Source organism: Triturus cristatus, chromosome 2_1, assembly GCF_964204655.1.
Source record: "Triturus cristatus chromosome 2_1, aTriCri1.1, whole genome shotgun sequence".
In the NCBI taxonomy this organism is placed as follows: domain Eukaryota; kingdom Metazoa; phylum Chordata; class Amphibia; order Caudata; family Salamandridae; genus Triturus; species Triturus cristatus.
The window spans coordinates 256,805,570-256,830,980 of record NC_140581.1 but is presented as its reverse complement, the minus strand read 5'-3'; the positions used below and the strand labels follow the sequence as shown (position 1 = coordinate 256,830,980).

Sequence of the window (25,411 nt, the reverse complement as noted above, 5' to 3'; positions counted from 1 at the left end):
TAAAAATGCAATAGGTCTCACCTTTTAAGTTAAAGCCATTTGCTTTGCTATGCAATACCATTAGCAAAGCAAATGGTTTTAACTTAAAGGCGAGACCTATTGCATTTTCAATGCTTGTTCTGAGATACAGCCATTGTCAGTCAGCCAATAGCAACATGAGCATTCCCTCTCATTATGTGTGTGTAAAAATAAGTGCCAATACAGGGCACAAATGCAAGGACGTGAGTAGCACCTCTCGGCTGTTCCAATGTTTTTATAAATGAACACCTAGTAGCATTCTGGGACTTGTAGCCCCCATATCACAGGACCATTAACGTACAAGATCAAAAATTGACCAAAAAGATGACTGGCTTAAGAGGAGCCAGATTGCAGAATTTAGAAGGTCAAAGTTGATTGATAATCATAACATAAATAAAATAATTACATGTTGCGCACTTTCTTGCTTAAAGCTTTTGCATCAGTGTGTGAACCCAGGCATGCTTTCGCTGTGCACTGTGAAAACCAACACATCGGTATCATTTGTTTCGGACGTCCCCTTGCACCGTGTGCATTTGCAGCACTATACTATGACACTCTAATTTAAGAGCATCCTAGTGACAGCAGCCCCAACCTGCCCCCTGTAAATGCAACTCAACCTCTACACGTTTGCTACATATGTCTGAGGGTGGATGCATTCAATAGACACCACTGTGTTAACTTTACAACTGGAAAGCAGTGGGGATGCTAACATCTGAACTTATTTGGCAGCTCATTTCTACGTTTTTACGCCAATACTATAGACCAGCGAATGTCTGGGATCTGCTGTTAAACCCACGAATCATCTGTTACGTCAGTAATCGCAATGATGCCAGGCACACCTGTTGCAGTGATTGGAACCGATAGTGCGGTTGTACGCATAGAATAGTTCCATTTGTAGAAGCCGCAAAGAACTATTACACCTTTGACGTTTTCCTTGAGACATTGCTACAAATTATATTCACCACGGTGGTACACAACTCATGTAGTGGAGACGGAGTTTTAGAAGCACACATTGCTATGTTAGCATAAGCGTCTTAGAAGTTAGAAACGTCATCTTGTCACTTTTGCTGCTTTTGCACACAACACTGCAGATCGATGTTATTATATGAAAACTGCTTGCCTGCCTTTTCTTCACATGAGAACGGTCTGTTGTTCACATCCCTAGACGTGCACCGCGACCTTGGTCTGAACATTGTGTGCAGAAACAGTCAGGGCCAACAAACAATGTATGCTTTTGAATTCAGGTTGATCGGCCCACGCTCTAGCCATAACACGCACACAGCTGCAAATATCTGAAACTCGAGCACCTTTAATATTGCAGTTTGCATGCATTAGACACACATTCTGGAGAAGAACTTTTCCAAGCACAGAGCAAAGCTGATCCTGTGATGGGATTCACCTAAGCGGATATTTACGGTATGGGGTTCCTCATTAAAACCTAGAGACTTTCTATTAGTCTAATAATAGTAGCTTACTAGCGAAGGGAGGGTGGTTGTATTCCACTATCATTTGTAATATGATTTCTCCCTTCATTTTCTATGGTATTGTAACAATGCTGATGGTTTTATTTTTAATCATTTGTCTGCTTATGTTAGCCAAGGTACTGCATCTGAGGACACGTAGTTTATAAAGTAAACGTTTTAAACTTTACTGTGTCTCCGATTACTCTTGTTGTGGACTGATATGAGAATAATAACGAACAGGTATTTCTGATTCCCACCATTCCTGAGAGTACTCTAAGTTGCTTGTTCTGGGTGGTCTAATCATTGGTAGCTTCGAGATGATACGAAGAGCGAATGAGACACTGATGCTAGTCGGATAGGGGTTCTGGGTACTGAGGTGAGTTTTTGGTACACCGCAATTCACTGAGGTCCTGTTTTCCTGCGCATAGTTCTGTGCATGAGCAGAATCCCTGCAACACTCACTTTTCCTATTAAATGAATGATTTTTTGTAACAGGGCGTGTTTTACTGATCGCAGAATACCAGCGTTACAAGCCTTTAGACAAACTTTCACGATCACACTTTTTCCTGACATCTTCTGACGCTAAACAAGGTGCTATAGTACATGATGACCTATGGAGGACATATAATAAAATAGAACTTGGCGATTATACTGCAGAGACCACCAGTTACATGTGACAGGCACGTTAAAAAGTAACTTCCCCATTACTAGACTCTAAAATAAATCAAAACAGGCCACCTGGCGTACTTCTGAAGAATTCCAGCGTTTGCATTTATTTTTTATATAGACTTAGGGAAGCATGCAGAAAGAGTGCACGAGGTGTCTAAACAGGTTCTAGAAGGCCAGATTTTCGGTAGAGAATTATCCGATCACTTACCAGCAATGTCCCACAGCTGCAGTCGCACCACGGTTTCTGGGTTCCAGTTCAGCACCTTCAAGGCGAAGTCGACCCCGATGGTGGCCCGGTAGTGCGGGGAGAGGTTCTGGTGCACACAGCGCTTGCACCCAGTGTGATGTCTCCACTAAGCAGATGGCGAGATCTTGCTTTGTCTGCTCATCGGAGCAATGGAGCCGCTCTGAAAGAATTGGGCCTTTGCCACAAGGGCAGCAGGCAGGGTGTGGGGACGTGGTGACTCCGAGTAAAGCCCCTTCATACAGATCTGACCCAGGGATGGGCTGGGCAGCTGCTTCTAGACAGGGGCCAGGTGTTCACGCGATTATAACATTCTCGGCTGAGGGCTCCGGCAGCGCCGGGTGAGAGAGGCTTGTTGGACTGAGAGTCCTCCTTGAAGCGCTGTGGCCTGGGATCAGGGCAGAGGAAGCGTTGCCACAGTGCTGGCTGGGTGTACGCTAGCTAGGAATGCCAATTATGTACCGCTTCCTTCCTTCCTCTCCGAGGCGGCCTTTGCATTTGTGCCCTCCAGGATACCCGAGGGGGGCCTTCTGCATGTGTGCCTTCTGGAGTTTAGACAGTTCCTAGTCGATCTGTACTGAGAGAGCACACACCTAGCAACAAGATCAACGGAGCGCTGTACTAGAGTGGGGTCTGCTTGGGGTAGACTAGGGCAGGTGGCTTCATTTGATGATGCAAAGTTGGGCGTAAGGAACCGCAGTCCTCCCCATCCCACCACTATCCTGCTGCAACCCTCCATGCCCTTAACCCCAGGCCACTGCTCCACATGCTGCTGCCTTGCCACAGCATACAACAGAAGGGAGCATACTACTGTGCTTCCTGCAGGTTTTCATTCAGTTATCCACACCCAACGCTCACGCACCTGCGCCGACAGCACCTAGCAGTCCAATCTCTCACTCACATAGTCCTGCAACCATCCACATAAAACTCTGCACTTGCATGCATGCTCCTCAACTCCTGCTCACTCACCTAACTACTTCCTACTTTCAGGAAAACCTGGTTGAACTCAACAACTAAACCGGACATCACCACAGCAATCCTCTCCCCTCACCCCCCCGCTATAAAACTGGCAGGTGCTGGGAGGGAAAAGTCCTTCGGATGGTGATGGACATGCAACCCTGCCCTGAGTGCCACAACTGTACTGATGTCTAGATCTCCAATGCTGATTTTTGGTGTCATGGGCGAACATAGATCATGTGTGTGCACCATGACACAGGCCTGTCTCACTCTATGCGTTTTTTTGGATGAGGAGGGATGCCCAAAGCACTGCCCTTGTAGTGGTGAAAGGTTACAGCCTTTGCCAGGAGTTAAGCAGCACAAGCGTGGTGGTGGCAGAATACCATGTAGTGATCAATAGGAGTGAACCATTTTTTTTCAGCTAGTGTCCCTGGAGTGAGGTCTACGGGCCCACTCGTGTAAAGTTTCACTGCTGTGTGCTTAACTCACACTTGGCCTACATCGGTTTGGTGTGTAGTGCTGCACAGAGCTTGCAGTATACATGTGCTGGGTGCATGTGTGCCTGTGAATGGTACAAGACAGGGATTGTGCAGTGCGAGTATATTATATGCATGTGCTGGGTTTATGTGAGCCTGTGAATGGTACAGTACGGCCATGTGTTTCCAACATGGTCCATTGTAGTTTTCCATGGGCTAGCCTAATTATGCATGCTGTCACACTTGCCCTTGTGCCACATTGTATTTTCACACAGAACCTGCATATGTTTGTGTGTTCTGTTCTTTTCCTGGTATTTAGTCAGCACACCATAGACATGGTCAAACAATTATATCCCTTGTTATTTTCTCTGGTCAGGCACTAGCGCCTAGACATAACACAAGAATGCAGTTGTTGTTTGTGAGCACCCATGTCTTGCAATATATATGAGTACAAAGATCTAAAAGAAACACACATATAGAGAGAATTCAGAGACAAAAGCACAGCGTCAATTGAGACGTAGAACGTCTATCTGTGTATGCTAAGGTATGGTGTCCGCAACTTATCACAGAGATCTTTTGATGTATAATCATTTAGCTACAGTAGAAGGAGAGGGGGGTTAGACTACTCTGCCTTACATTCACAAGGATATGAGAGGCAACATAAAACAAAATTCACTGTGTTAATACAGTTGAGAACTGATTGTTGAGTCCACACATAGGTTGAGAGATTCAAGTGTTCTTTATTCCAAAATTCGGTACAACCATATTCACAGCTAACGCGTTTCGCCCACACATGGGCTTCTTCAAGGCACGAATTATAAAACGAGGATGCACAAAGGTGTTCTCAGAAGTGTTAAGAGGGTAGCTTAACGTAGAAAAATTCTTGCTAGAGAGTAGTATGTGAGCAATGAGAATGCATCTGGCAAAGTAGGTCAAGAACTGTTATTCCCAAGTACTCCTGGCTATTCAAATTTCAAGTATCCAATTTCAAGGACTGTCCAAAGAAGGCATGTAGCGCCGTAATCGCCGTCGTGTTGGGACAGTAGAAGGGGAGGGGGATTAGACTACTCTGCCTTATAACATGACAGAGCTTTTCATGGTATACGGTTTATTGACCATGCTAACTGTATTTTTGGTATGCTTTGGTTTTCGAATTGTGGCAAAAATAATGCATTTTAGGGCACAATAGTTTAAATAAATTCTAAACATTGTGTCTCTTGTTTACTTTATTGTGGACAAGTGCGAGTGAGAGCAAAAGGGCGTTTCCTGCTACTGCGATCCCTGAGAGGGTTGCAAGTGTTGTTCGGGGGTACAAATTCACTTGTCTCACTGCTAAGGTTAGGAGGGCAAGTGAGGCACTATAACTAGTCGGACTCCAGCTCATAGATACCGCGGGGGTATGGTCACTCACTCCCTACATGCCAAGGCTCTATTGTCCCAAGCATAGTTCTGTTCCCGAGCAAAATCCGTGCAACAGTACATGCAAGAAGACTGCGGCTTCCATTTTGAGTGACCCATGGCTGACTGGAGGAAGGTGGTAGGGGAATCCCTCTAGCCAGATTTGTGTATTTCTGCATTCCTACAAGCTGGGTGGGACACACTGGAGGAACAGAGAGGTAGTTTCTTCGTTCACTTTAAAGAGTGCTCTTCAATTTAAAGAGAGGTGACTGGGAAGGGGCACGCGCATGTCACAGGAAGGAAATGGGGCTGATTAGAGAATCATAAGGATTAGGGTTGAGGACCTGCGGTAACCTTTTGATACACATACCACTGTGGCTGACATCCAGGTGTGAACTTCTAGACACTCCCTGTGTTGGGGGGCTATCAGATTTAAAAGGTGCTCCTGCTGTGACAGGCTGTTTTTGGAGCAAGGGAGAACACAGAAAAGGGCACTTCAAAAGGAAGCAGATCCCCAACATTAACGTCAAAAACTGGGACTTTAAATCACAGTTGGTGTTTGGAAATTAAACGGAGGGGAACTTGAGACCCCAAAAATTGTTGACTGTCAAGCAGTCAGATGGGCTTTGCTAGGAGGAGAAGTTCTGCAAGACTTCTGCCTGTGACGATGATTGGGGGCCAAGGCCTGGTAGTCTCCAAGCTGATCACCCAGAGAATCCAAGACCATGTGCAAATGAAGCCTCGAGCACCATAATCTGCCTGCTTGCTAAGACCAGTGTGCCCTGTGAGGTAGCGGAGAGCGTTGGAGGGAGCAAAGTCCTACGGAGGGATCCTGGTGAGTGGATCCCCGCTGCGAGGTGCAACGAGACAGCTGTTGCACCGATTCGGTAACTGCCCATGCGCAGTTCCAAGTCAGAGACCCTGTATGTTAGGTGGGGGTGATGTGAAGATTGCTCCTGTGCCGACTGGGCCGTAGCCCTTGTGCAGTATCAAGTTGGCGACCCCATATGGCAGGTGGGGCCACCATAAAGTTTCTTGCTGTGTCGATCGGGCAGTAGCCCGTGCATAAAAGAGGAATGGTGATTCGGAATGCCGTGGGCCACGAGGACAAAGCAAGATGTGTGGTCTGGTTAAGACCCTCGACAGAGGAAGGAGGTTGGCCATGGCAACCGAGGGGTCCCAAGCAGTGACCGAGACTATTGCCAGTATCGTCATCCTTTGGAAGGAACTAGAAAATCATATCTAGCACTGAAGGAGCATTGAGAAGCCCGCTGACCACTGCAAGACTACGTGAGGAACTAGATGACACCTGACCGCAGCACACCTGGACCTTGTATGAAAGACATACCTGAGGCAGCCACTGCAGCTTAAGCGCCTGTGAAGGAGGTGCGCTCAGACTCCAGATGCTCAGATACGCTGGTGCGAGTTATTGTCAGGTTAGACAGCCCTAGGGGAACTTGTCAGATAACCCTGCCGCACTGGAACACTTTTGACTTTAATTACGAGTCGGACTGGGCCTCCAGAGACTCTGACTACTAGTCGGGGTTAACCTGAAAGTCGCCTATAGTGAATGGGGAATAACCGCAAGCAGGAAGGAAGTGGGACTCAAGGAACGGCCTTTGAAACACCACAGCCCTTACACCAGGGGATTGTGTGAGTGGTTTGTGAACGTTGTATTTTACTTGATGGTCATATATAAATACTTCTTTTTTCCTAAAAGCAAGTATTTGACTGGACAATCATTTATTGATGTTGCTGCACAAATTTTGAGTTGGGAACCTGTGTTCAACCCCCCAGTGTCTACATTCCCCCCCCACACCACCTCATGAAGCCTAGGACTGCTCGACCCACGCTACCACTGTGAGTCAAGTGCTGAAGGAGTAGTTGGCACAGTTGGTCAGGATCCATTGTAGGTTGGCCTCAGGACATCAGGATGAAAAGGCCTCCACTCCCAAAGGTTGGGTCCAGTAGCTCCTACTTGCCCCATGGCCCTCCAAACATGGTTCTGACACCAGGCAGGATAGAGTTCACAAGTCTGGACGTGGAATCACGATCAACAAGAACACCATCAACTGCACCACCTCCATGGATTTGTCAAGCGCCACTGCCAAATTTACCCTAATCAGTACTCTGATCTACAGACCATCAGGACTATGCATTAACTTCACTAATACTATCACAGACTTTGTTGCACCACTAGCCCTCAACGCTAAATATTACATCCTCCTCGGAGAATTGAATATCCACCTTAAATACTACCCCGACCCAAACTCAAAAGCACTCATTGAAGACCTTCAAAGCCTGGGCCTCACTCAATACATAAAGGGGTCTACCCTCGTCACCGAACACATCCTGGACCCTATTTTCCCCATACTCCTGGACGGACCAAATGCTTGTGAAGTTCAGCATCCTCAATCCGTAGGGAGAGGGAGACCCACCGACAAGAATACAGCAACAGGCTCCTCAAAGCCATCAAGAATTTCAACAATTGGATTGCTTCCGCACCAACTCGTTAATCCCCCTCATATATAGCAATAAAACAAGATCTAGAGTCCAGGCCAGTTGGTGCACAGAGGAATTCAGACTGATAAAATGCCACTGCAAACAACTGGAGCGCGAATGGAGGATGATCTAGGACAACACAGACAGGAGCACGTTTAAATCCACCCTGAAAATACTATTACAAAATGCAAATGATCTGGACCACCAAATGCGCGGTTCTACCAGAAAACATTGAGGTCAGCATCAACAGAAGTACAGAAATCTTCGCCATTGTGAAGGATTTCACCTCATCCATAGCTACTTCCAACTGAATCACGCCATCTTAGGACCTCTCCAAAAATCTCTCTCAATTCTTCAACAGCAACATCACCTCCATTTACAGCAATGTCTACGCGAAACTGGAGCCAGCAAACCTCACCAAATGCTTCCTGATTTTCTCCAAAGTCTACATATTCTAACCACATGACCAGTCATCACCCTAGAAGATACCACTGCCACCATACAGTCCATCCACTCAAAGGCCCCGTCGGACCCCTTGCCACCCCACGCCTACTCCAGTGGACAGCAACCCATCAGCACCATGCTCATACCCATTTTGAACGCTCCATCTCTTCTCCCACACTCCCAGATGCTTGGAAACACGCAACTGCCCTCCCATTACTGAAGAAACCCTCCGTAGACTGTACATTTATGTCATCAAAATGCAGATGGAAAGTAAAATCAAAAAGTTTAACTCAATGTAAACATCCGATTCAATAGCAAAAAAAACCACTTACTAATCAAAGCTGGATGAACATACGACAAAAACAAAGACTGAATAAGAAAACAAATATCCACAATTCTAGGCATCACACATCTTATTTGTTGTATGAAAATGTAAAAAACATATTTAGCAATCCGAATTAGGCAGAACACTAAAAACAGAAGTTATAGTTACAGTTCTATGAACATTCTTCTATTGAGATGTAACCTCTGTTTTGGTTACTAAATTAGCTTAAATGCTATATTAAAATGCCAACATAATTAATTTCAGCAACAATGTACTGTATAAACATACACACAACACCACAGTAATGGAGACATTAATGGAGACAAAGTGAACACACCACAAGGAACCAAGTTCTAAACATCCTACTGGCGGTCTGACCAACTTACCGACTGGAACTATTGGTAACACGCAGTCTGGCTACCAAGATCTACCTGAGCATTCTAGCACAAAGTGTAAGATCTGCTGCAGGGAATCAAGCTTTACACACTGTGATTAGGATAGTTAAAAGTTGCTAAAGAACGACAGAACTTCAAATTGTGTTGGGAAGTCTCTACATTATTATGTCAGCTTCTCAAATTTCAGTAGACGTTCGGGTACGGTTACCAAGGGTAGTATAGTTTTATTTACATGCAATATCAAACCTTGCAGTCACAAACCTCCGCTCTAAGAAAGTCTTGACAAGGTTTGTTTCACATTGCATTAGATAATTTCATAGCAGCGGCAGGGAAGGAACATCCTCTCCATTTAGCTTTGCGGAACCTTGGAACAATCACCTTTCTGCTAGATGACGATCAGAGTGGCCTGCTTGACATGTACCACTGAATAGACGATCTAATGAGACAAGATCCCTTAAGGCGTACAGCCAGAAATACTGTACAAAGAGCTTTGAAGATTACTCGCTTTCTAACTGGAAGCCTTCTCTGACAGAGATATTTTGGGGTATTCAAAATAAGACAAGCTGTTGTGTTTCAATTAACCTGAAGTTTATTCAATGAAAAGTTGTTGATGTTTAAATGAAGGCATTGCAATAATATAAGCGTAACGTAATCAAAGCAGCGGCTATTGATTTGCACAGTTCTGCAGAAATAAAAGGAACCATTTCTCTCAGAGTTTTGATGATATAAAAGCAAGTACTGGAAAAACGGTTACCTTGCATATTGAAATTTAGAGAATTATCAAAAACGACCTAGGGGTTCTTGGCTGATTTGACAGGAATGGGTAGAGGGCCACATGATTCAGGCCACCAGAGCTCCAACCAGATATACTGCTGGGCCCCGAACACCAGGACTTCGGTTTTATCTGCATTGAACTATAAAAAGTTATTTCATCCAGATACTAATACCAGCCATGCAATGTCTGAATTTATCTGCCATCAAAGGAATACTGTTGTTAATCGACATAATGATTTGCGCATCGTCAGAACATGATATAACCTGGCATCTAGGCAATAAAATTAAATGACTGCTGGTCCTCCACAAATATCATATAGGAATGCCAAACGTATAATGCTCAAAAGGAGCCATTTGGTACAAATAGTACAAGCAGTTGTCTTGTCACTTTTAAGCTTTTTCTCTTTAACGAGATAAGCCCTAGAAGAACAGATATTTCACAGAGTGGAAGAGACGACTTACGTACTTAGCTTGCTGAAGTTTCTGCTGTCTTCTAAGTTCCTCCACTTTCTTAGCTTTTTCTGCATTCTGCTCTTCCACGAGTTTGCGGTGAGCTTGCACCCTTTTGTCTCTCTTCCGAATAAAGCTCACAAGCTGGCGCACTAGCTCACTTCTTTCTTTTCTGGCCTTCTCTCGAGTTTTCTTGTTCTCTTTCTCCATTGCCCGCTTTTCCCATCGGTTTGATGCTTGACGTGTATCATATTCCTCTTTCCAAGCGAAGTTCTTTTGTGTACAGAAGCTCTGCCAATGTGCATAAAAAGCATGCACCACCTGTATAGAAAAACAAAAGTAGGGGAAAAAAGTGAATAGCAGCAATTTTTACTACCTTTCTATGCAAATTCTTTTTCGCGCAAACTACTTGTAGATGTTATTTGCTGATAAAGATAAAAGAATAAAACTGTAAATTATTTGAAAATAGTAAGTTTGTGTAGGAGAGTTTTTTTTTTACTGGTTTGTTGAATGATAAGAAAATTCCATTCATCACAGGTGTAAATCACAGACAGTTCTATCTTAAAACATTAGGTACAGAATACGGAACATAGATAGACATTCATTCCATCATGTCAAGCGTAAGATGCTTCCCTCTAGCCATTTCCAATTCTACAGTCGGTGCACGGTACCCGGGTATTGCTGTTCCTCGTCACTCGTGGGGTCCACTCGCCACAGCTCTGCTGGGGACTCACAATGGCCGTCGAGAAGTCAGGAAATCCACTTCCGTTGCTGCAGGGACTTTGAACTATGGCAGGAGCGGGAAAGTTTGCGACCGTCGATTAGAGGTTCTGGTGCCTGCCAACGGAGGAGAGTCACTCCTTGACTCCAAGGGAGATTCTTCTGTCTTCCAAAGGTAGTGGAACGTCGAAGGGCCAGGATTCTTCTTTGTAGAGCGTTGTCCAGGGTTATCTGCTTTGCAATGGCAAGGTTTGCTATCTTATACTAAAGATAGGGGAGGGACTAGCTCTATGACCAGTCCTTTGGGAGGGTCAGGGTAGGGGGTGGTTACACCCACTTCCATTTGTCCAGTTTCGCGCCAGAGCAGGGACAGGTAGCCCCTGAACCGGTTTGGGCTGGCATATGCACAGAGGAGCCTACTGCTCCCCCAGTGCAGGACTTCAAAGCACTCTAGGAGTGCACCCACCCAGCCCCAATACACTAAATCCTGTCTGGAAGGTGGTGACACCTCCCTGTGACAGGATGCCTATTGTTGGGCCTCCTCCACTGCGAGTTTCAGTTAGCAGCAGGAGGGCAGCCCAGTGTCTGTGCTGGTGGCATCCATTTTGTGATGCCAGGGCTCTTTCAGATTTCTACTGTGTTACCACAGTAGGTACATGTCGTCCCCTCTAGAAGGGTGGGATCATACTCCCGACATCAGTTACTGGTGTGGGGGTATGATTCCAAGTTGTTTGACACCAAACACGACAGGTTTTGATGCAGTCATTCCAAAGTTAGCATTTACCATTTTGTTATAATGCACTTAAGAGTATATGGTTTAACCGCATCCACAAACAGCCACAGAGAATAGACTCTGCCAGCTGCAGAGGGTTCCTGCTCATGCAGTGGCACCCCCTCACATAGTAAACCAATCACCCTGCCCTCAGGATTGATATGGCCTGCCATAGGGATGGCTAATAGGTTTATATGTGTGTGTATGGTGAGATTTAGGAACCTATAACTCAGTGAGGAGTGCTAACACTACCTCACCCAGGCTGCAGTAGCAGGCCTGTGGTGTCAGATTGAGTCTGCTTCCCAGGGGTGGCATAATACATGCTGCAGCCCCTGGTAGGCCTGTGAAGTACCTATGCCCTAGGTACCTAAGGTACCATATACTAGGGGCTCATAAGGTACCACAGTATCCAATCAATAGTGCATCTAATATGCACACCAAGTCGTTTAGAGAGAACAGAGAGACTGGGGCCCTGATTAGTAGGGACCCAGCCAGACTATAGCCAGAAACCAGTGTATACATCAGAAATAAGTGGGGGCAACATACGTGCAGATCCTACTCTCCTACACATGATGACCCCAATATTGTAATTACCGTCGTAGCATATGCCATGACAGATCAGGACATATCATTGGACAATCAAGCTTTAAAACAGGATTGCTTTAAAAAAAAAAAGTGACTCACTATCTTCAAGGGATGTTTCCTTCTAGAATGTTTATTACTCTTTTTCTCTCCATTTCTTGCTATCCTCACGATTCAGGGCAGTGGCAGTACCCTGAGCCGCTTGGTTGGTGCTGTTGGTTCGGGAGTAATACGCTGAGTTTGTTTTATCTACCTTTTAACGTGTAATTGCGGTGTTGTTTTTAAGCACTTTCAGGCTTTTAAGCATTTTAACACTTGAATCACTGTAAGCCTCCGTTTCTGGGAGCTTACCTGGGAGATCGGTGTGCTTCTGTCCCTTCCTCCTTCCTTCTCGCCCTGGCCCGACGCGGTAACCAGTACCGTTGCGCGGAGGGCGTAGAAGGTCAGGGCGAAGCACTTCCGGGGCATAGAAGGTTGCAGGGAGGCATTTAAGCGCATGCTCCGGCGCGCCTAAGGCAAGCCCGTCTGCGCCCGTCCGCGGCCGTCCGGGGCCCGGGGCCAGTCCCCCTGGTGGTTTGGGTAGGACATTAGGTTATAATAGTCAGGCCCTTCTTGCTCTTCACCCTAAAACTGCTGAGGCTTGCATCCACTCCATGCATGCTGACGGCCTCACTAGCGCCTGTAACTACTGCACCTTTAAATTTAACTCTACGCTTGAGGGGAAGGCAGGCTCACGTACTTTAATATGTAGCCTATTGAACTGCCGCTCTCTCAGAAAACACAGACTTGAGGTCTATGACCTTTTGATTGACAATCAGGTGGATATTTTGTTTCTTACTGAAACCTGGTTGGACGAGGACTCCGTGCCGGAACTCCTCGAGGCACTGCCAGTTGGGTATACCATCAGCCGCATTGATAGGGTCTCTGGTAGGGGAGGTGGCGTGGCGATGATTTTTAAGCAAGATATCCAGTGCCAACTTGAGGCTATCTCCATCACTGATTGTGAGGCCGGCTTATTCACTATCACGATGGATAGCAAATGTATCGTGAAAGGCCTCCTGGTCTACAGGCCTCCGGGGTATCCATCCCGATTTACATTAAGTTTGGTTGACTATCTCACTCAACCTGCACTGCGCTATAGTAAGCTTATCGTGCTAGGGGATCTTAATCTTCACCTGGAAGATGCCGGCTGCACAATGGCACTTGCTTTGCGCCAAGAATTAGCGACACTCCAACTACAACTAAGCGCTACGGGCCCAACCCACCAGAAGGGCCATTTGCTAGACCCTATCTCCACCAATTGGAAGGAGGCTGTGGTTGGTACCCCCCAACCTTTGATCTGGACGGACCACCACTTAGTCCCTTTCATGTTGCGGTTCCCCATGTTGAAGGTGCAGGAACTCTCGAATGAGGGTATAGCCTGCCGGAAATGGGTTGGCTTCTCCCCGGAAAAGTTTAAGAGTGCCCTCCTGGTGGGGCGACCTCCAGGAGGGGGGTGGGGGTGGGGGGGGGGGGGGGGGAAGGACGCCGACAGTGCCTGTTTTGAGTTGGATGGGAGGATAGCTGAAGCTCTTGACAAAACTGCCCCCTGGTCGTGGAAAACACTAACCAGAACCAAACAATCTGCCCCATGGTTTAATAATACGCTGAGAATGGCTAAGGCTCATTGCAAACGTGTTGAAAGACAATGGAGGAAGGACTTTTCCATGCAAGGGAAAAACGAGTATAAAGCATCACTGAAAGCCTATCATAGGCTTATTAGGAAATCCAAGGCTGAACATTATTTTGTAAGAATCGAGCTGGCAGAAAATTCTACTAGAGAATTATTTAGGGTCTATAAAGAGACCTCCTCTCTTGACTCTATAGCAGCGCCTGCTGAAGGTTCAGCTCAATGCTGTAATGAAATTGCGGAATTCTTCTCCGAGAAGGTGCTGACGATCTACTCCTCTTTCCCTGAGGTGGTCCTCATGGACCTAGATGTGGGGGCTAGGGCATGCCATGTTACTATAGCTGACGAGGAAAGGCTTGAGCACTTTTTTACTCCCCCACCCCTGAAACTTTGATTTAATATCTGTCGAAGTGTAAAGTCAGGGTCTCCCAAAGATCAGGCCTCCCCGAGAAGACTTGAAGGGTGTCTAGAAGCTCTGGAACCTTTTATTAGGCATCTCCTGGAGGTCTCATTCATGACCAGTACAGTCCCGAGCCGCTGGAAGGAGGCAGTTGTTCTCCCCATCCCAAAAAAACCGCACCTTGGCCTTGAACGCCTAGATAACCTGCGACCCATCTCTCTTCCTTATTTTGCCAAGATCGCTGAGAAAGTGGTCAACCAGCAGCTTACGACTCACATTGGGAAACATCATCTCCTGCACCCGACCCAATCGGGCTTCCGTGCTTGTCATTCGACGGAGTCGGCCCTTCTTTTGGCCACTGAGACCATCCGTCAATTCGTGGACGCGGGTCAAACTGCGGCCCTGATTTTGCTGGATCTCAGTGCGGCCTTTGATACGGTGGCCCACCAGATATTGGTTGACCGTTTGAAGAAGGGAGGTGTGTCTGGAAGGGCCTTAGGCTGGCTCACCTCTTTTTTAGACAATCGTAGTTTTCAGGTGAGGCAGGGTAAGTTCTACTCGAAGGTGATGGCACTGCAGCAGGGGGTCCCCCAGGGCTCAATTCTGAGCCCCACCCTTTTTAATATATACGTGGCTCCCTTGGCTGAGCTTGCTGAAGGTTTTGGGATTGGAGTGGTGTCCTACGCCGATGACACCCAGTTGGTTGTGTCCCTGACTCAAGACCAACAATCAGCGGCTCCCAACTTGGTGGCGTGCCTCCAAGAACTTGCAGCCTGGATGGACACCAATTGTTTAAAACTTAACGGCAATAAGACTGAGGTACTGGTGGTGGGAAAAACGCCTTCCGTCTGGTCGTCCGCATGGTGGCCGCAGAATTTAGGTCCTACTCATGCTCCTTGTGCCCAGGCTAAAAACCTTGGGGTCTGGATGGATACCCACCTCTCATTTGATTATCATACCAGACGGGTCGCGGGCACATGTTTCAGAATTCTTAAAGGACTAAGGAAGACTCTGGACATACTGCCCGCTGCTGCCAGGAAGACCCTGGTTCATGCACTTGTGACCTCCCGTCTTGATTATGGGAACATCCTCTATCTGGGTGTTACAGAAAAATGTATACAAAGACTCCAATGCGTGCAGAACGCAGCGGCCCGACTAGTTCTAAAGCGTCCGAAGAGAGCCCCCTCTAAACTGGCTCTCTCCTCCTTACACTGGCTCCCAATCCGAGAACGTGCTCGTTTCAAGGCCCTATGTGTGTGCCACCGCATTATGCATGGGACCTCTCCAGCTTACTTGCAGAACCTCCTCACCCCTTACACGCCCACCCGCCGCCTCAGGTCTGAGGGGTTGGGTTTGGCTTGTATTCCGAGGGTGAAGAGAGCCAGGATGGGGGGCCGCTCCTTTAGGTTTCTGGCGGCCCAGCTCTGGAACAAACTTCCAGTATGCCTTCGAGTTGAACCGGTGGAAGGGACCTTTAGGAAGAAATTGAAGACTTACCTATTCCCTCTTGAATAGACTCAGCACCTGCTTTGCTGCTGCATCGCAGCGCGGGGACACACTGTTTCTAGTGTAACCATGCGCGTTATAAGTTTAATAATAATAATCACCCTCATGCACCTCGGATGGGAGGGGCCTAAAATCAGCAACCCTTCTTATCCTTTAGTGTTGTTGGTATCATAATACCATATCCCATGCATCATCAGGCACAAACAGCTTCTGACTGGGGGTGGAACACTGCAGACAGAACGATTTGTCTTGAGGTTACAGTAACTTGGACAGAGATTCTGTATTCACTCACAACAATGCTGGGCTCACTGGTCATAAAGGGTGAATGCGGGAGGAGCAGCAAAGCCTCAATAGAAGGACTACAGGCGACACAATATCAATGGGCAGAGGTTAGAGGCTTTAGCTAACTCAGTGACATTGTGCCACACTACCACTACATTAACAACCCACTTCTAAATGGTAGGCAATTATTAACATGTAAATCTGCTTGTTACCGTATCATAGTCACTCTGCGAGTCTCCAAATGTTGGAAATTCTTCTGAGTCTTCTTCATTTGTAGATTCCACCTCTTCTTTAACAATTTTCTCAAAGACATTGCGATATACAGCATAAAATCCCTGAAATAAACAAGCAGTTGAAATCCTTAAAGACTAAATGAAGCTCAAAAGCAGAGTGCATACAGGCGACAACAAAGTACTGTCCGTGAATGGGTGCAATAGAAGACCTAATCATTTTGAAAACAAATTTACAACAAATGAAATTTAAAAAGCCACTAGCAAGATCATGGTTTAAGATTTTGGATATCCAATTGACTACTTTCTAGCCAATCTATGGAACTATCTTATCTGGACTCTGACTTGCTTTGGTCCCTAACATTTGGTGCCACCGCAACACACAGTTCTTACAGCAGGCTTTCTTCTGTACCCTCTTGATCATTCACATTTGCTCATTTACTGTTACTTATTTTCTCAGATGCTCTTAAATGTACAGAGCTGTTTTGTAACAGCTTCTATATGATCTCTTAGATCCTTGAAATATACTACTGCTTGTGTACTTCGAAGGGTTGGCAACTTGTCGCCAAAATGATTGTGCCAAAACCACACCCTTATGCAGATGGCAAGCTCAGCACTACTAGAGACCGATAAACCATTCCATTCCAGTATCTTTAGGAACTTATTATCGTACCAAAGAGGTGCGAAGTGTAACACTATATGATGGGAGCACCAATTGACACCGATTAGTTTTCAGGACTAAAAGATTACAAACTGAAGAAAACACAATGGACAGACTGGGTAGGGGAGAGGGCTCCAGATTTCTTGGTCTAAGATTCATAATATCATCCCAGGAAACATAGCAGAACAATACTGGACATCTTTTCATTCACATCACTGAATTTCAATGCTATACGTGCACGCCTACATGCCTGAAGCCAAACAATTCTGATCTCAAAGCGGCTATCTGCATCTTAGGCAGTGCTTAAAATGTCACATCATGTACATGGGAATCAACTAAACTAAATTTAGGTGAAACAGTTAAATCAGCAGGGCAAACAGTGCAATTAAAGAACCAGGACAGACTTTGCAATCATGGGGCAAGGAATATATACAAAATCAATCTATAAACCTATTCAATCAAATTACGTTATACCTAAATTCAGAATTACCTTGTCATCATCTCCATAGCCAGAGTAGCAGGTCACTGTAAAATACTGGAGCAGATCCAGGCTGTCATCCTGATACTCTCCACCACTTCCTCCCTTCAAAAGAGCTTCCCGGTGATTGTCATACCTCCAATGGAGACAGAAGGGAATAACTCATTACATTTCCATTCCTATATTCATGGCCATGCAACACTGAGCCTGTCTGTCCGGATATTCCAGTTATGTTGCAAAGCTTTTCTCTGCATCAGAACCAGTTTATATTTGATTAATGATCCATTTCTAATATACCTTTTGCTCTCACTCCACTCCAACCAAATGTTTAGTTATTAGGAGGATTCAGACTGTAAATGCCACTTACCTGTGCCGTTTCTGCTATGCTCCCATTTTGAAGAAAGGCCAGTATTAATGATGTATGGCTATTAGAAAATTGAAAATTTTGCAACCCATAAAACATTTTTTAAAGAGGAAAATATCTACTAGGGTAGACCCTCGATGGCCTATTGAGCGGGCATGCTTACCCAAGCTAAAACAACCAGCCCTTATATAACCGAATTACTATACTAGTACCAATATTTCTACTGCATAACTTGTGAAACACTAAATAAAGCACCCTATCTGCCGAGACCTCCTTGTAATTTATTTTCGTGTACACAATTGTAATTTATTTTCGTGTACACAACGTGTGGATTAGGCAACCATGTGTGCTTATACATTCAGGAATTTTGCAAAGCACATTCATAGACTCGTAAGTTCTGGGCCATAGAGTTAAGTGATACGAGGCATGCCGATAGATCGATTCCTGAAAAATGTTGCTACATTCAAAAGAATCAGCGTATTTTTCAGCACCACATTGTTTCCTTCAATAAAAATATTTCAGTGATGGTCTAAAGTCATAGAGATACAGTGAGCATGTTGCTCTTTGGCATGACAATCCTCCAATTTAACAATTCAACAACGCATGTGGATGAGAGTTCAAGACGCACCACTTTCTGAAGGAAAGAAGACTAAAAATTTGAGAACATTTGAATGAATTTGTAGCTAAGATATTTTACCTCTTCTGCTGATTGGTTGTTTCCTATATTTCACACCACATTTGGACACGGACAGGCACTCTTCTACAACAGAATATCAAAATTCTAAAACAATCAATCAAACAAGATTTATAAAGTGCTGCTAATCTCCCGCCATGGTATCCAGGTACTGAAAGCCAAGCTGCTAGGGTGGAATCAGTTAAAGAACCAGGTTTGAGTTTCCCTCTGAATTCCTGAAGAGAAGGTGAGGTCCGGAGGTATAGAGGGGCGAGGGGGTAAAGCTGTTCCAGGACTTTGCGACGAGGTAGGAGAAGGAGCGTCCTCCACTGTTGCTTCGGCAGATGCGGGTGTGATAGAGGGAGGCGGAGCGCAGGTGTCAGGATGGTTAACGGAAGCTCAGACGGTCTCTGATGTATGCTGGTGCATGATTGTGGAGGGTTTTGTAAGAGTGGGTCAGCATCTTGAATTGACATCATTTGTGGGCAGGGAGCCAGTGGAGTTTAATAGGTGAGGGGAGATGTGGGTCCATTTGGGTAAGTTGAGGTTGAGTGTGGTGGCTGAGTTCTTTACAGTCTGCAGTCTCTTTGGGAGGTGTGTGGTGATTTCTACATAGAGTACATTGCCGTAGTCCAAGAGGCTGGTGACTAGTGCTTGGGTGATGGTGCGTCTGGTGGTGCCTGGGAGCCATCTGAAGATCTTTTGGAGCATACGGAGAGTGAAAAAGCCATAAAGAGCATTTTATGTGAATACCAGCAGTTCTAAACAACTACAGAGAGAGGTTAGTCAACAGAGGTCTCCCACATCCGTGAGGAAGCTACCTTGTGTCAATACACACAATGTGAAGGCTATTGCTGTAAATATTGCCTAGTATCAAAAATCATACTTTGTGGATACCTTTATCAGCAAGGGGGGAGCCTCAAAGCAAAAATGGTTCCTTTATGTGTTGTACTATAGCAAGAATACCAGTACTGTTCTGAAACTGCAAACACACAGGCAAAAAGTATCTTTTGGCTATGGAAATGAAAGCACACTTGGGATCGAGAAAAGGCAGGACCATACTGTATCTTTCTAAATTGACTATATTTTTAGAAATCAATGCTCAGAACTACCGTTTCATAGCCAGTGCAAAGCCTCAAATGCACGTGTTTAAATGATCTTTATAGCATTACGTTGTTTGGTAATATTTTCCCAGTTCACTTGGAGATTGGGTACTATTTTCGAATGCTATGGGGTGTGAAATCAGTAAATATTCACCTCAGACGGCAGATTTTGATTATTCAGAAATTGAAAAATCTTGACACCGCTTTAATTCCTGGAAAACTAATGCAGGCCTGGAGACAGAAAACAATTGCCTTAATATTTGAGAAAGTGATACTATAAATCTACCCAACACACTGGAGAAATGTCCCAGGCATACAGGTTTGTAAAGAAAGATTCGATAGAAAAAAAAAAATCAAAACTACAAACGTTTAGAATGTGTTGAATAGAGAAACATAATTCAGTGTCCCGAAGGAGAATAATTAGTGCCAAGAAAAATAGTTCGACTGTTGGACTTTGTGCTGTAACTCTGCAACCCAAAACCCAAAACTGTTATATCAAGTCCAAATGAAGTGGCAGACAAAATCTAAACCTACAATTAGGGCTCACACTCATTACACTAGGCTCTCCCATGTCACTAACGCATGAGAATTTTGCAGCACCCTGAAGTGGTACTGGAAACTGCTTCTCTGTTTGGTAAAACCATAGAGGTTAGTAATCAGTACTGGGAAGACAACACCTGTTTATGGAGACATATCCTTCCACATTCAAGATGTGTATAAACTTCAGTTGCTTTCATAAACAAATCAAGATGACAAACACAACCAAAGGCGTAGAGTTGTTGGATTCAGGAATATAAGTGAATCTACAGCTGGGAATACCAGTCACCATAAAGACCACAACAGGTGGTTCTCTCATTACCGAATCACAGGAGTAAATCTCCAAAGATAGAGGTACAGAGAGAAGACTGTATACGTAAACCTTACACAAACTTCCTGACCTTGAGTAAGACTATAAGATTTCTGTAGCCTTACAATGTCTCCGATAGCAGCTCAAATGTGTTCCAGGAGATCATCTTCAAAAAGAGGTAATGCTGCAAAAGGGCTGTGAAGCATATGTTCCTTCTGCCTCACTGTACGAAATTAGTACAAGGGTAGACGATCCTTTTGAAATGTCTTGGAGCACTTGATTCGAATGTGTCACAATCTGAAGAGCCAGTACTAACAAAATGATCCTGGAACTGCTGCCATTGGTTGTTCTATCAATTATCTGAATCTGATTTCATAGACTGCTGGTCAGTGCCGGTCGCTCCACTCGCCGCGTGGCCCACCTGCGTGTGCCCAGTCCCCGGTTTGCCGCCGCCACTGCCAGTAACTGTTTCTTGGATTGTTATTGTATTTTATTGTATTGTGCCAGTACTCTGTTTCTCCCGCTGTTGTGCCCCTGACTGGTTTGTCCGCTCCATCGCCGTTTTTCTCCCGCTGTTGTGCCCGACTGTTTGCCTGCTATCGCCGTTTTCCCCCCCCTGTTTGTCACTGTCGTGCCCCTGATTGCATTTCTGTTCTCTCCGTTCTCCCGCTGATCCACCCCGCTCCCTGCTCCCTGCCGCCGCTCCCCCGCGGCCCCACCCCCGTTCCTTCAGCCTCACCTCGCATCGCTCCCCTCCCCACTCGCCACCCCGCTCCCGCCTCCCAGCTGCTCCTCCCTCCCACTGAGTACTTAAGGTGGTGTCCGCGAGGCGGGGAGATGTGACCTGACCTGGTCAGTGCTGGTCGCTCCACCCGCCGCGTGGCCCACCTGCGTGTGCCCAGTCCCCGTTTGCCGCCGCCACTGCCAGTAACTGTTTCTTGGATTGTTATTGTATTTTATTGTATTGTGCCAGTACTCTGTTTCTCCCGCTGTTGTGCCCCTGACTGGTTTGTCCGCTCCATCGCCGTTTTTCTCCCGCTGTTGTGCCCGACTGTTTGCCTGCTATCGCCGTTTTCCTCCCCCTGTTTGTCACTGTCGTGCCCCTGATTGCATTTCTGTTCTCTCCGTTCTCCCGCTGATCCACCCCGCTCCCTGCTCCCTGCCGCTGCACCCCCGCGGCCCCACCCCCGTTCCTTCAGCCTCACCTCGCATCGCTCCCCTCCCCACTCGCCACCCCGCTCCCGCCTCCCAGCTGCTCCTCCCTCCCACTGAGTACTTAAGGTGGTGTCCGCGAGGCGGGGAGATGTGACCTGACCTGGTCAGTGCTGGTCGCTCCACCCGCCGCGTGGCCCACCTGCGTGTGCCCAGTCCCCGTTTGCCGCCGCCACTGCCAGTAACTGTTTCTTGGATTGTTATTGTATTTTATTGTATTGTGCCAGTACTCTGTTTCTCCCGCTGTTGTGCCCCTGACTGGTTTGTCCGCTCCATCGCCGTTTTTCTCCCGCTGTTGTGCCCGACTGTTTGCCTGCTATCGCCGTTTTCCTCCCCCTGTTTGTCACTGTCGTGCCCCTGATTGCATTTCTGTTCTCTCCGTTCTCCCGCTGATCCACCCCGCTCCCTGCCGCTGCACCCCCGCGGCCCCACCCCCGTTCCTTCAGCCTCACCTCGCATCGCTCCCCTCCCCACTCGCCACCCCGCTCCCGCCTCCCAGCTGCTCCTCCCTCGCTCCGCCCCCTCCACTCTCCACTTATGGCAGAGTCCGCACAAAGTTCACGCGCAGCGGGTGCGCCAAAGGCAAGCCCGTCTGCGCCCGTTGGACCGCGCCCAGCGCCAGAACCCCTGGGCCCCGCAGATGCCATCCCACCCGCCGGACGTACGACGCCGCCACCCTCAGCGCACTCAACACCGGACGCCTCCTTGGCTGCCACCAAGCCACCCCAGGATGCACCAACGGACCCTTCACCTGCCAATCCTGCAAGTTCCCCTGCATCCGGACCTGCAACCCACCCGCACCCGCCAAGTCAAGCACCAACAGCAACCACCTGAAGTGCATCCTGCTCAACACCCGCTCCGTCCACAGACACGCCGTGGAACTATGGAACCTGCTCGACACCACATCTCCGGACGTCGCCTTCCTCACGGAGACGTGGATGAACGCCTCCTCAGCACCCGACATCGCCATAGCCATCCCGGACGGATACAAGATCACCCGGAGGGACCGCGTCAACCAGACTGGAGGAGGCATCGCCATCGTCCACAAGAACACCATCCGCATCACGACCAACTCCGAAGACACCCTCACAGCCGCCGAACATCTTCACTTCCAGATACACACCGACCCCAAGACCACACTCAGAGGCACACTCATCTACAGACCCCCGCACACAATTCAGCGAAGACATCGCAGACTTAATGAGCCCACACGCCCTCCCCTCCGCTGACTACATCCTCCTAGGGGACCTCAACTTCCACCTGGAGAACAACAACGACAACAACACCACCACCCTACTGGACAACCTCGCCAACCTCGGACTCAAGCAACTGGTGAACACCCCCACCCACTACGCCGGACACACGCTCGACCCAATCTTCTCCTCCAGCAAGTACATCTCCTTCAGCCACTCCAACGGACTCCACTGGACAGACCACAGCTGCGTCCACTTCAGCTTCAGAAAGACCACCACTCACCACCTCCCGCAACAGGTCCCCCGCAGGAACTGGAACAAGATCATCACCGACCAGCTCACCACATCACTGAACCACAACCCTCCCGCCAGATCAACGGACCCCAACCAAGCAGCCCACAACCTCGCGCAGTGGATCGCCAACTGCGCCGATGACCTCGCACCCCTGAAAACCCATCCCAGCAGGCCCGGAAGCAAGAAAGCCCCGTGGTTCAACAGCGACCTCAAGAACTCCAAGAAGAACTGCCGCACCCTCGAGAAAGCCTGGCGAAAGAACCCGACCACAGACAACATGACCGCCCTCAAGCACGCCACCCGCAAACACCACCAGCTGATCCACACCACCAAGAAGACAGCATTCAAGGAACGACTAGACAACAACGCACACAACAGCAAGGAGCTCTTCAGTATCGTCAAAGAGCTCTCCAACCCCAGCGCCGGAAACAACGACATCACTCCCTCACAAGACCTCTGCGACTCACTCGCCACGTTTTTCCACAGCAAGATCGCAGACATACACAACAGCTTCGGCGAACAGACCACGCACCCCACCACTGAACCAACGCCCCCCACCACCACCCTCTGCGACTGGACCCCAGTCAACACCGAAGACACCATCCGCACGATGAACACCATCCACTCCGGATCGCCAACCGACCCATGTCCTCACCACGTCTTCAACAAGGCAGACTCCATCATCGCGCCCCATCTCTGGGACATCATCAACTGCTCCTTCAACACCGCCACCTTCCCGGAGAGCTGGAAACACGCCGAACTCAGCGCCCTCCTGAAGAAACCATCATCAGACCCCACCGACCTCAAGAACTACCGCCCCATCTCGCTGCTCCCGTTTCCTGCCAAAGTCATCGAGAAGACCGTCAGACAGCTGGCCGCCTTCCTCGAGACGAACGGATCCCTCGACCACTCACAGTCCGGCTTCCGAGCCAATCACAGCACCGAGACCGCCCTCATCGCAGCCACCGATGACATCCGAACCCTGCTCGACAATGGGGAAACAGCGGCCCTCATCCTCCTGGACCTCTCCGCAGCGTTCGATACGGTCTGCCACCGCACCCTAGTACAACGCCTCAGCAACGTCGGAATCCAAGAGAAGGCACTGGAGTGGATCATCTCGTTCCTCGTCGGAAGAACCCAGAGAGTCCGCCTCCCCCCGTTCAGATCTGAGGCCACCGAAGTCATCTGCGGCGTACCACAAGGATCATCACTCAGCCCCACCCTCTTCAACGTGTACATGAGCCCCCTCGCAGCCATCGCACGCCAACACAGCCTCAACATCATCTCCTACACCGACGACACCCAGCTGATCCTCTCCCTCACCAACGACCCCGCCACCGCCAGAACCAACCTACACGAAGGGATGAGAGAAGTAGCCGAGTGGATGAAGAACAGCCGCCTGAAACTGAACTCAGACAAGACGGAAGTCCTCATCCTCGGATCATCACCACCTGCCTGGGACGACTCCTGGTGGCCCCCGGCCCTAGGCAGCGCACCCAAACCAACGGACCACGCACGCAACCTGGGCTTCATCCTGGACTCCTCCCTGTCAATGACCAGACAAGTCAACGCCGTCTCGTCCTCATGTTTCAACTTCCTTCGCATGCTCCGAAAGATCTTCCGATGGATCCCCACCGAAACCAGGAAGACGGTCACCCAGGCACTTGTCACCAGCCGACTGGACTACGTAAACACCCTCTACACCGGAACCACAGCCAAACTGCTAAAAAGACTCCAACACATGCAGAACGCCTCCGCACAACTCATCATGGACATCCCCCGCCACAGCCACATATCCGGACACCTGAAAAACCTGCACTGGCCCCCCGTCAGCAAAAGAATCACGTTTCACCTCCTCACCCACACACACAAAGCCCTCCACGACCTGGGCCCCAGGTACCTCAACAACCGCCTGACCTTCTACACTCCCACCCGCCAACTTCGATCGACCAGCCACGCCCTCGCCGCCGTCCCACACATCCGAAGAGCCACCATGGGAGGAAGATCCTTCTCCTACCTGGCAGCCAAGACCTGGAATACCCTCCCCATCCACCTCCGGTTCACCCAAGACCACCTCGCCTTCAGGAAACAACTCAAGACCTGGCTGTTCGAGCAGTAGCGGACCCCCCCCCCCCCAAGCGCCTTGAGACCCCCCGGGTGAGTAGCGCGCTATACAAATTTCTTGATTGATTGACTGCAGAATAAAGCACTGGTCAGCTGGATTATGGTATCCAAATATTTCCTGAATTTTCTACAAACATTTTCGGAGGCGTTCTCTTTAATCTTAGCAAGGAGCGGTCACATACTCGT

The 25,411-nt window shown here is 47.9% G+C and overlaps 1 protein-coding gene across 1 annotated transcript in view; it reads right to left on the bottom strand.

Moving 5' to 3' along the window:
- Nucleotides 1–25,411, bottom strand: part of DNAJC21 (DnaJ heat shock protein family (Hsp40) member C21) — a 132,979-nt gene that overhangs the window by 87,905 nt on the left and 19,663 nt on the right. Inside the window, exons 3-5 of the mRNA XM_085630972.1 lie at nt 17,428–17,551; nt 16,259–16,381; nt 10,132–10,436 (exon numbers count right to left, since the gene is read on the bottom strand). Of these exons, the coding sequence (XP_085487098.1) occupies nt 10,132–10,436; nt 16,259–16,381; nt 17,428–17,551 (552 nt within the window). The remainder of the gene's footprint in view (nt 1–10,131; nt 10,437–16,258; nt 16,382–17,427; nt 17,552–25,411) is intronic.